This window comes from Ursus americanus, chromosome 25, assembly GCF_024610735.1.
Source record: "Ursus americanus isolate L20-20 chromosome 25, mUrsAme1.1.p, whole genome shotgun sequence".
NCBI classification, from domain to species: Eukaryota; Metazoa; Chordata; class Mammalia; order Carnivora; family Ursidae; genus Ursus; species Ursus americanus.
In genome coordinates, this window is record NC_142151.1 from 14,270,729 (window position 1) to 14,283,125 (window position 12,397).

At 45.5% G+C, this 12,397-nt stretch overlaps 1 protein-coding gene across 1 annotated transcript in view; it reads right to left on the reverse strand.

The window, feature by feature from the left end:
- Positions 1–708: 708 nt before the first annotated feature.
- The window catches only part of GRIN2B (glutamate ionotropic receptor NMDA type subunit 2B), a 276,351-nt gene continuing 264,662 nt past the window's right edge, over positions 709–12,397 (reverse strand). Inside the window, exons 14-17 of the mRNA XM_087855925.1 lie at positions 9,756–9,916; positions 7,726–7,913; positions 4,907–5,145; positions 709–2,565 (exon numbers count right to left, since the gene is read on the reverse strand). Coding sequence (XP_087712051.1) covers positions 709–2,565; positions 4,907–5,145; positions 7,726–7,913; positions 9,756–9,916 — 2,445 coding nt within the window. The remainder of the gene's footprint in view (positions 2,566–4,906; positions 5,146–7,725; positions 7,914–9,755; positions 9,917–12,397) is intronic.

Genomic DNA, 12,397 nt, shown 5'->3' on the forward strand with positions numbered 1-12,397 from the left:
TCTTGTCTCGAATGCACCATGGAGCACAGCTCTAAAGTGCTCTCTGTCATCCGCCCGTGACCTTTTTGTCCCAGTTCACCACCAACGGGTCTCATGGAATTGAAACGGACATTTTACTTTTTTGGCTTATATATAAACACACATGGCCTCCTGCCCTCTGCGTGGCACACGACCCCTAAACAGACGCCACCTAGGTGACAAGAATTTAGCAAAAGCCTCTTTGCATTCACAGGCAGTATGCTAAATGGTCGTATTTGGACACTTTTGCTTTCTCACCTAAACCTAAAGATCCGTTTGGGAAGAGCTATCCTGTGCTCACGTGGCCTCCTTTTGGGTCTCCCTGCTTCACTCCAAGTGGGTGGCAAACAGTCCTTCCACGCTGGGAGGAAGCCTGCGTGCAGTCACCTCCTCTCACCACTTTGCCCTCCCGGTGCTGTGCTGAGCGAGCCCGCTGTACTCTTTCCCGGGACCAGGAACAACTGACAGATGGGGAGGGAGGAGAGAACTGGAAAGGGAGGGGAGACGGTGCTGGTCACCAGGGTTGCCCTCGGAAGGAATCAGAACTCCAGGATTCCGTAAATAAAGGAAAACAACAAGAAAGGAGCAAATGGGAACCAAGTTCACCCCCGTCACCCTCCGTGACATGCGCACCACACGCCCACAGCCCCACCCTCCCGTACCCACCTTAACACCTCTCTCTTCCCTCACTCAGACATCAGACTCAATACTAGAAAGTTTCTCATAAACATGCCCATTGCTGGAGCCATTGAAAGCCCTGGGGTTTTTGTTGTTAGGCACACAGGGGTTGGACTGGTTCCCTATACAGATGTCTTTCTGGAAATGGCCTGGCACAGCCCCGTGAAGGGCCGAGACCACCGGCTTGTTGGTGACAAGGGCGCGGAAGTCTGGCCTGGCTTTCGGCGCCCCCGCCACCGTGGGCTGCCTGAAGAAGTAGGATTTGCTGCCATGGAGCAAGCACTGGTCGTCCCCGAAAGTGGGGATGAAAGGGTTTTGCGTGACCCGGTCGGGGTAGAGCGACTTGCTGAGCATGTAGCCGCCGCCGGGGTTGTTGTGGTGGTGGTGTCCGGCGGTGGGCACTGAGGACTTGCTGTTGGCAAAGGTGCTCTCGCCAGCTGGCATCTCAAACATGTGGGCGTAGGGACTCCCATCCAGGAAGCGGCCCTTGTCTTTCAGGCTCACGCTGCGCGGGGCCAAGGCGGCTTCTTCCTTCTGCAGGTCCACGAAGGTGTCGTAGGAGTGCTGCCGGCGCAGTTTGTTCCGGGTCTTCTTCTGGGCCTTGGAGTTGGTCGGGCTCTGGGGGTACTTGGCGCTGGGGGCGTTGGACGGCACCGCCACGGGGGCGGCTGGCTGGTCCAGCTCCTGCAGGGAGTTGTCCTCGCTGATGTCATACAGGTTGCCTGCTTTCTTGCAGGCCTCGCACCGGATGCACGCCTGCCGGCCCGAGTTCTGCCCGGTCACCGCCGTGGAGTAGTTGTGCAGCTTGGACGGGCAGCTGCGGCAGAAGTTGCCCCCGGAGCGCTCCTCCCAATCCACGTTGGTCAGGTTCTTCTCCCAGGGAGCCGGGACCCCGCTGACCACACCGTGTTTGTCGCCCGCCCCGTGCTTGATGTGAGACCTGTTGGTACAGGGCCCGCCTCCACTGACCGAGTCACGCTTGAAGTCCTCGCTCTGCTCCTTGTAGATATCCGTCAGGTCCACGTGCTCCCAGTGCGGGGAGTTCTCCTTCGGGCGGAACTGGTCCAGGTAGAAGTCCCGGAGCCCTTCCTTGTCCCTGAAGTAACGCTTGTGGTCAGGGGAGCGGGGTGGCCGGCGGCGGTAGGCCAGCTCGATCTCGTCAAACTCCCGTCGGGACTTGGCCGAGGCCGGCCGCTTCTTCAGGCTGTCCTTGTATTGCTGCTTACGCCTCTTGGCGGCATTGCCCTCGATGTTTCCGTAGGTGACCGTGTGAGTGGAGATGTCGGACACGTCCGAGCGGATCAGGTCATCGTGGCCACTGTAGCGGTCACTCTTGAAGGAGAACTTGCCGTACAGGTCGCTTAGCTGGCTGTGTTTGGAGGAGGGCAGGCCAACGTCCAGGGGCTTCTTGCTGATGGACCGTGGCTGGGTGGTGAAAGGCGGGTTGTCGCAGTCGTAGAGCCCGTCGATGGAGCTGGCGCTGCCGATGCTGTGGGGCCGGTGGTGGTGGTGATAATGATCTTGGTACACGTTGCTGTCCTTCAGCTGCAGGTTACCAAAAGTTCTCTCCACCTCACTGATGTAGTCGCTGAAGAGGTTCTCCTCACACGGCGGGTTGTTGTAGGATTTGCAGTCGGAATGCGTGAAGCTGCGGCGGTGCTCGGAGATGTCGTAGACGGATGACTCCCGTCGGATGAAGTCCAGGGCGCTCTGGGGGGAGCCGTTCACACCAGACAGGTTGGCCATGTTCTTGGCCGTGCGGAGCAGGCGCAGGATGTTGGAGTGTGTGTTGTTCATGGTCGCGGTGGGGGAGTTCATCACGGACTGGCGCTCCTCGATAGCCACTCCATGGATGCAGCTGTAGATACCCTGGAGCGAGAAGAGGAGGAGACGGGTCAGGTCTCCAGCGAGGCTGGAAATGACACAGACAACACTTGCCCCTCCCCCGCTACTAACTGTCTCGCTGGAGAAGAAAAGTCGGGGAAAACATGAAGTGGTCTTGGTATACTCATAAAACGGTGTGGATAGAAGCTTGCCTGATTTATCACCAGGATTGAGCCAGTTTTGTAGCATGAGCTAAGCTTAGTGGTCTGGCTGTGCAAGGGGACACGGCCACTCCACGTGACTTGAGCAGATAGACTGGAATCATAGGACATGACATTCTAACACCGCACTCCATCAGTGACTTGCATTGATTTTCCTTCCTAGGCCTAGGTTTCTGCATCTTAAAAATGAGGTTGTGATATCAACGGATGGCAAAAATTATTGTCAGATGCCTGGACATCGACAGTTATGCGCCACGGATGTTGGGGCTGTTCTGCCGCGGCCGGCCACCCTCGGCTGGCAGGATAGCACGGGGAAGCTTGGAGCTCACAAGAGCCACTCTTTTCCAGCTCTGACAAACTTTGAGTGGTTTTTAGGATTTTGGTCACGAAAGAATGGCTGAGCAGTTCTCTTCTTGAGCCAAGCATGAACCAAATTCACAGAGAGAGTCAGAGAGCCCTGGGGTCAAAGAAGGATTTTTTTCCTGCTGTGCCCTACAATGTGGGAGGGCAGAACTGGGACAGATATCAAGTACTAAATAGGAATAAATAATTCCCTTGTTGAACCTCTCATTTATTCTCCTTAGCTCCTGGTTTCCTTCTTATACTTTCTCACTAGCTTAATCTTATCATACATAATTAATATCGTGACAAATTACTATTGATTGAGAACTCCCTGGTGCAGCTCTGTATACCAGGCCTTGAAGAACACCATCCAGGAGAGGTAATGGGTTGGGGTCAAGTCCCAAGTCAAGCTAACCTGCTAACGTCTTGCTCCCTGCCTTGAAAGGTGGACACATTTGGAACTTTTCTCCCTGGCAAGGGAAATATGTGAAGGGGAGGTCATTTGAATTGCGTCTTTGAAACAAAGGGGATTGATTTGGAAGGGAAGTTGCCCCGATAGATGGGGAGGAGAGCAGAGAAGATTAGAACGGAGAATTGCAGTTAAGGGGGCAAGAAGAGAGGTTTAGGTGAGGTGAGCCTCGCCGTCCCAGAGGGCAGTAGCGAGACACGAGATCTTCAAGGTAAGGTTACTTTCCTTGGTTTCTAACTCTTCTTGATTACGGCCAAGGGAAAGTGCTGAGCGTTTTTCCTCTGCGTAAGTCTTAATTGTGCTGCAGGTCTATGAATGGGATTTCTATTACAGGCCGCCAGCTCCCACTGCTTCTGCCAGCACCCTATCTGGGACCTTAGAAAGGACCACAGAGCGGAGCAATGTGGCTCAGGGACCACAGGTTCCTTCCTCCTGCTTGCTTACTGAATGGCTTGAATCAGTTCACAGCCAGAGAGGAAACTGTTCTCTATCACTAAAATACTATAGGAAAATGATGAAAAGATAGAACAACTTAATGAGAAATCCATTTTCTTACATAACTCCATTAGAGCCAAAGTTAGTTATATCTGAAATCTAGACCTCTATTCTAAAAGGACATCAGAGGTCATTTCTCATGAATGAATCCCATAACCTTACTGACAAAATTAAAAGAAGCCTGCTTTCCCCCCCCCCTTCCCTGTGATCCTTTGTTCATACTGAAAACTGAGTCCCAAATCCTCACTTTGGACTAGAAACTTAGAAGAGACCTAAATAAAGAAGAACTTAAGAGTTATACTCTTGTTCCAATTAAGGAAATTTCTGGAATGTAATTTTTTTATGGGTCAGTACTTACTTCTGAAGGTCCTGCAAAGCTCTTTAACCCCCCCATAACTCACACATGCTTAAAACTGTGTGGAAGAGTGGAACTACCAATAATATATCTTTGTATGTCAGAGTAAGAGAGATACATTACATTTCACTATTTGAATAGAGTTGTGATTTAAAAAAAAAAAGATTAAATGATTAATACAGCCCATACAGAATTAACTAATGGTGATGGAAGGCATTTGGTAGAAGGCCAAATTTTTCACTTTGACAGATCTGCCAGTTCTTATTGAAAACCAAATGCCCAAACCCCACACACAAAGCTGTTTCTTGAAGGAAAAATAGTATCACCCGTTGTTTTTGAGCCACCTGAAATTATATCACCCGACCCCCTGGGGAAACGTTCATGATGTAGTTTCTGGCTTTAGCTGCAGAATGCTGGAGTTAGTGCCTGCCTGGGCCTCTCTGCTTTGCACAGTGCTAGACTAAGCACTTCACAAGCCCCCGGCACCTCAATCAAACCACTTACTCTGCTGATGGAGAAGACCATGCCAGGCTTGCCAGAACAGACACCCATAAAGCAGTGCCGGAACTGCCAATAGAAAAGGTGTTCGCAGATGAAGGTGATGAGACTGAGAGCCATGGCTGCCCCCAACATGTAGAAAACGCCCGCCATGTTGTCAATGTCCAGCTGGCTGCTCATGACCTCATTCTTTTCGTTGTGGCAAATGCCAGTGAGCCAGAGAGCTTCCAGCTCCTCCATCTCCCCTGGAGACACAGCAGAAAGGAAAACAGGTAAAGAGAGAAGACAGAAGAGCAGAGAAAGGGGACAAGAGGGGTATTGGGGAAGAGACAGAAAAATATGAGAGAGAAAGAGACAGGGAGACAGAAAGCAAATTAATAAAGTTCCCAGTAATTTTACTAATACCACTATATATTAACTCATCAATGTATTTGACAAGTATTCAGTGACAGCTTAATGTGGGTACTGCAGTGACACAAAGATATTAGGCATTACCCCTGCTCTCCATTCTCTATCCAGTGCCAATTGATATATAAGTAATCAATATGACTAGCAATATGCAGGTAACAGGGGTTCAAATTCATGAGAGTAATTTTGTGGATGGGGTGGCCTGTGGGTTTTCATGAGGAAGGTAGGACTTGCAGGTGGACATAGTAAATGGGTGAATTTTAATTTATTTGCATGAAAAGGCACTCCAGGCAGCAGAAATGGCATGATCAATGGGAAGAAGGTGGGAAAACACAAGGCTTATTTGGGAAAGACATGCAGAACAGCTCAACCAGAGTAAAAGGAAGCACAGGAAACCAAACAAAAAAGGCTGAAGCAAGATTGCTGAGGGCTTGAGTATCACACTAAGTAAGCACTTTGTATTTTATTTTGCAGATAGTAAGAAATAACATTAATCAAACATGAGATTCAGAAAATTGCTCTTGAAAATATGCAAATCAGATTGGGCTGGGGCAGGAAGGGCAGAGAGAGATAAGCAGAGAAACTGACTGACTCCCCATGGACCCTCACACTTACTGATCTCTTGTTGCAGAGGGAAAAAGAAATAGTAAGAGTAAGGGGGAGCGAGCTTGACTCAAACGAGACCACCAAATTCAGACCTGCCTCCTTGTAACACCACTTAGGGAAGCTTTGATTAATTCGATTCATGCCGGGGACAATAACCTTTATCCACTTCACTGGATATGAGGAATTAGCAAGGCAGAAACCCTAGACAAAAGGAAAATGAAGGAATCCATGTGCCCCAGAATGCATCTAATTCTAGGCAAACAAAATTCTGAACACCTCATGAAGGAAACTGTCTGTTCTAATAATTCCAGTCTGGCTAAAAATTTGAACTTTGCATAAACCAACTAGAGCTTTGGCAACTTCTCCCAGTCATCTCTACGGCCATCCTTCCTCATAGACAGATGCTCTGTATTGCCTTTGGGTGAGAGCTACATGAGAATTTCAGAAGCCCTCAGACCAACATGGCCCGTTAGCACTCCAGCTAGAACCCTCTCATCTTTCTAGGTTAACCAAATCACATTTTACTCATTTCTTTGATCAAACTGTGATTTTCCTAACTAGTGGAACAACCAACTTCACCAGGAGTCTGAAAATCCAGCTGTATTCTTCTGCCTCTTATCTCATCCCTAACAGCAAAGGTTCTGTAGACATAATTTAGAGAACCACCCGGCTGATGGCCTTTGGGGCCAAGCAGAGTCAGGCTCCTCACCCATAACTGGATTAGCTTCTGGGAGGCTAACAGGAAGGGTAGGTACTTTAGACAACAAAGTAAAGAGGGATACAGAAGACATGAGTATAATGAAATTGGAGATGAGTTTTTTTTTTTTTTTCCAAAGCAAGCTCACTGCTCGGTCTCCTGCCAGAATGATACTAGGGAATGCCTTATGAGTGTTGTCTCAGAGGACCCTGTCCCTGATTCCTATGTCTTCTAGCTGAAAGAGCAAGATGGGAGAGAGGGAAGAATGGATAGGTGGCCACAAGTATACTTCTCTGCCCTTTCTCTGGACCCAGAAAAAGCAGAGACCTTTCTGAAGTTCTATCCACTGCTCTGGCCACATGTGAGAAGATTGTTTGGAACATCTAATACTAGCTTCTCTTACTTTATCCCTGAAAGGTTGATCATACCCTGTAATCTTGAGACATACCTCCTTGACCAACTACTCTAATCCTCCCTCCCAAATTTCACCCAGTTATGGGTTGAATTGTGTCCACCTTCCCAGTACCCTCCACTCCTGCCAAATTCCTCTGTTGGAAGTCCTAATCTCCAGTCCCTTGAAATGTGAATTTATTCGGAAATGAGGTAATTGCAGATGGAATTAGTTAAGAGGAGGTTATCCTGGAGTAGGGTGGTCCCCTAATCCAATATAATTGGCATCCTTAAAAATGGCGGAAATCAGACATACACATGTAGAGAGAGACAGCAGGCATGTAGGGAAAATGCCATGTGAACACGAAGGCAGAGATGGGCTGATATGTCTACAAGTGAAGGAATGCTAAAGATTGCCAGCAAACCACCATGAGCTGGGGGAGGGGCATGGAACAGAGTCTCCCTCGAGGCCTGCAGAAGGAAGCAATGCTGACACTTTGATCTTAGACTTCTGGCCTCTAGAAATGTGAGCCAAATTTCTATCATTTAAGTCACTCAGCGGTGGTACTTTGTTACAGCAGTCCTAGGACACTCGTACCTACCTCCAAGTTTCGTAATATACTGTGAAATACTTTTCTGGAAAGGCGGGGGTTACAGGAGTGGAGAAGAAAGAAGGGTTGGTATTTTGGACTGGCCATCAGAAGAGCCACCATCTTTGACTCACCATCTCCAAAAAGCTGCAGGATAGCAAGGTCCACCTGGCGCTTCCACCCAGAATCTTTTTGGATGGCAATGCCATAACCAGTGGAGGCAAAGACCTTTCCACTGCCAATGGTCACCAGCTTGCAGCCTTCATCTCTGCCCGCCATGTAGTTCAGCACTGCTGCATCATAGATGAAGGCATCCAGTTTCCTGTGCAAAAAAGAAGCAAACAAACAGTCCAGTGGAGAAATTTTAGTACAAAACTACCTATGGAGCCATTAAAATGAAGCGGTAGGGCTCTAGCAAATGATGGGGAGAACTGGTTCAAAGTAAGGCTCAAGTTGGAACTCAGCCAGAATCTAAAGCCTAAATCCCAGGCTGTTCTTTATGTGATTTCAGGTTGAAAGGAGGAGTTCTTTCCCTCCCACTGGGAATGATGAGAATGTAAGTCGGGCCTGAAGCCAACTCATAAGCTGTGTCTGAAAGGAGAAGGAGTAAAAAGGAATCAATAAAAATAATAACCAAAATAATGAAAAGTAACCATCACGATGATAACAACAAATAGCATGGGTTAGATTTATATAACATTTTTCATTTCTCAGTTCATTACAGTCCAGAGTGGGGATAAGTGTAGGTGTATGTGTTTCAATAGCTGTGCAATGCTATTTTTGTGGTCAGAAAGGTTTCAATATTCTGTTTTGCAGCACAAGGAAAGAAATGAGTAGTCGGGGTGGTAGCAGCACAGGCTTGTGTTAAGAGCAAATGTGCACAACTATAGGAGAATCCAACAGATAGAAGAATTCAGATCTCTCAAGTTCCGAAACATCTAAGAATCTCTTTGTATATTGTGCTTTCCAAGGAAGGAGTATGTAGGGAAGGTAGTAAGACTAGGGGTAAGGGCAGGAAGGCCTGGACCAGTATTTCAAACCAACATTTAAACACATTAAAAGTAGAGAAAGAAATCCAGATATAGCCATATAGGTAGGTAATATAGAGAGGTCTGCAAGAAAGAAAGCATGCATCATCCCCTTCACTTTTACAAGGTAAGTTAGCTTTATCCCTCCTTGAGAAAAAATAAGCCTTTTCTGGTATGTTAAGATACAGAACATTTTCCAAAAAGCCCATGAGTACCCGATAGAAAAGTGGCACACCAAAAAACCCAAAACCTGATATGATTGACAACTGTGGTTGTACCAGGGGCCAGGCGACCTACCAAAGTCTGTCCTATGCCCAAGCTCAAATCCCGTCTCCTGGTATCTGCTGTGACTTTATGGTGATAAGACAGAGTCTAACAGTATTTAAGTACACATGCATCTGGGTGGCTCTCTCAGAACTGGAGCCACTGGGAGGTGCAAGTGCTGCTAGTTATCATACAACACAGGAAATCAGTTACAAGACCCCTTCACCCCGAAGTCCCAACATCTATAATGCTCAATTATCTGTCTTATTCCACAGCTGTGGCTTCGAGAGGCCAAATGAATAAAGGGACCAATGTGGCTGGGATTATGCAAGCCAATGTATTTGCAGTTCATGAGCTCCTTTTAACAAACAAATACTTTCTAGAGTATAAAGCTGGATCAAAGAACACCAACAAAAGCTGGAATTGGAGATCAGTCAACACCTTCTCACTGTTTGTTGTCTAAAAACCTTCACCATTTTCTTCTTTCATTTCTCCCTTGTCCGCAAGACACCAGAAATATCATTTTCACCTTCTGGTCAACAGGTCTTCTTTTCATGCATAATACATGAACCTTAGCCTTGACTCTTCCCTTCCGCATTTATGGCTATTCCATTCCTGTTTCATGGTTACATTAATGCAAGTAGAATATAATTTCTAAAACAAAAATACATAGAAGTATATAATAGCATAGGAATCTTTGTGCACTGGCCTGAATTGTATTGTCAAATTCAACTTGGAAATCCATAGAAAGCAAATGCAGTCTTCTTTGCTTTAACTTTGTCTGGCACCCAAGCATGATATATCTGATTCAGTGTACATTTAATAAATGTGAGAAACATATCAAAGACTCTGAGCTTGGAAGCAGTTCTTACCCTGTTTTCAGGGAGAGCAATGCATCATCTACACCCCTCTGGTTGAACTTTCCCATGTAGGCATGCATTTCTGCGTAGTTATTGCGAATATTCCTCTCTGTGCTGCCATTGGGCACAGTCCCAAAGCGAAAAGGGGGTGAGAAGTCATTAGGTCTCTGGAACTGGAGAGAGAGAAAGAGAGTGAGAGGGAGAGGGAGAAAGAGAGAGAGAAAGAAAGAAAATGCTTCAGAAAATGTGAAGAGATATTAAGTTAGCATTCGTGGATTTATAATGGAAGGGACCCAACTCTAGTTCACCAAATACATTGGCCCTCACTTTGGAACAGCAGATGCTAACTGAAAGAGGACTTCAACTCGATTTAATACATATTGTTGAGAGCTTTTTATTAGCCCAATCCTGGATTTAATCTACAATCTTTGCATGTTCCATTTACACATACTGCACAATACCAGTGATGATGGGAGTGTGCAGCTTAAATGCAGTGGTTTAGTCAGCTTGATATTTGAAAATTGTGTAAAATATGTTTCCAGGCCTCTTAATTTAGGGGACTAAATACATTGTCATTGTACCATTTGAGGCTACAGGACTTCAGTGGGATGAGCTACGAGGTACTCCTGAAAATAATTTGTTGGGTATGAAATATATTTTGCTAAGAAATTTTCTCTTGACCTTCCTTCATGCATTAAAAGCCCCTATTCGTTCTACATGAGTTATAGAATAAATTGTAAAATCAAATACAGTTTTAATTATGTTCCTTCCCTTGCTTAAGAACTGGGAGTGGATCTCCAGTGCCCAGCATAACAAAGTAAAATCTCTTGGATTTTTCACCTCTATGACATCAGCTTTATTTCTGGTATTGCCCTGCAATGAGTAAGTCTATACATTGCTTCCTGAACAAATAATTTATTCATTTGTATCTTCATGGCCTCATATAGTCTGTCCCCTCAGCATGAACTCACTTTTCTCTTGAGGCCAATTCATGTCCTTCATCTCAAAATGTAACTCAAAGCAATTTCTTCAGGACACCTTCTGTGAGTTCTTTCCTCCATCAAGTCTACCCAAAATGACTTGTTGTTCTTAGTTTCTATCACACTACAAATGCAATTATGCACTAAATGAGCTGGCTAAATTCTGAGAGCTAGTCTCTGATATAGTTATTAAGAGTTTAAGCTCTAGATTGAGAAAGATATAGGCTGAAGATCAGCTCTGCCACTTACTACTGTGCAATCTTGGGCAAAAAACATGAACTCTCTGTGCACCATCTCTTCATTTGCAAGAGGGAGAAAATAATGTCTAATTTTCAAGACTGTTACGTGGATGAAAGGATATAATGTATAAGAAGTGCCTGGCAGAGCACCTTGCACACAGTGAGTCCTCAATAAAGATTCTTTATATTGTTTTTAACTCGTGTCTATATTCTGCATTCCCCAGTAAACTTCACACTCTCCAACCTTTCCATTCTGCTAGGACATCAGTGATCAGATAGAATATGACCAGAGTAGCTCTGCTATACCTTGGCATAGGAAAGACAATGTAGACCTTTAAAGTCCTCTTGGTTTCAATACTGTACCATTGACTTTGGAGATATATTTGAAAATCTAACCTGCCAACTCAGGAGTACTCTGATCCTCTGGACTTGTGTGGGCTTAGGAGACATTCTCCTTTCTCTGTCCCTTGACCTGAAAAGCTCAAGAGCTTCTCAGAATAGGGGGATTTCATAAACCACAAAATGTCATAGCACCAGGAACCGAAAATGCCATCATCAGTGCTCAGAGTTGGCCACAGTTAAAAGCAGAGTCATGCAGTGGTGTCAGGCAATCTGCAATGCATCAAAAGACCACTACTTCCTGACTCAAAAGGCCCCTAGTCTGATTTACCACAGTGCTTTTTGCTATTAAGAGTTTTTGTTTAATTGGTTTTGAAAGGGCTGTGATTTTTAAGTGAATAAAAGAGTGAAAGAATTTTAGAGTTGGATAAGCCACTCAGGGTTAACTAGTTCAAACCTCTCATTTCACAGATGAAGACCGAGGCAAAGGGGACAAGTAATTTGCTCAATGTCACACAGTGGTAGTAATGGCTAACATTATCTGGAATCAACTGGCTTAATTAATAGCATTCCTCACTGTCCCCCAGCAGACAGCAAGTTTAAGTAAACAGGGATATGCTTTATTGGAAGAGACAGAATGCTAACGCATATCACTGTCAATTATAACACTTCACTTGTTTGAAAGAAGGTATCCCTCAAATCAAAAGCAGAGTACGTACTATGGCAGGCAGAAATACAAACAAATGGACTCCCTCTGACCAGGGATTCTCCACTTTGCTCGGGCAATGACAGCTGATGTTCACAATGACCAAGATATTCTCGGGCCCAAAGTATTTTCTGAAACATCAGTGAAAGTTGAAACCATGTCCAGTTCAATTCCAGTATAAATCCCTATGTTTCTAGTCTTTTTTTTTTAATTGGCAATCCACATAAGGTATACGCAACAATTTTGATTAACCAAATGGAATCTGATGCCCTGAGTACTTCACTTCCTGATGAAGCTAGATTATGGAAGTACTACTCTTTCATAACCTTAAATTTTAAATTATCTTCAGATTTCCAGATGTTGTTTTATAACTATATCTTTGAATAAATA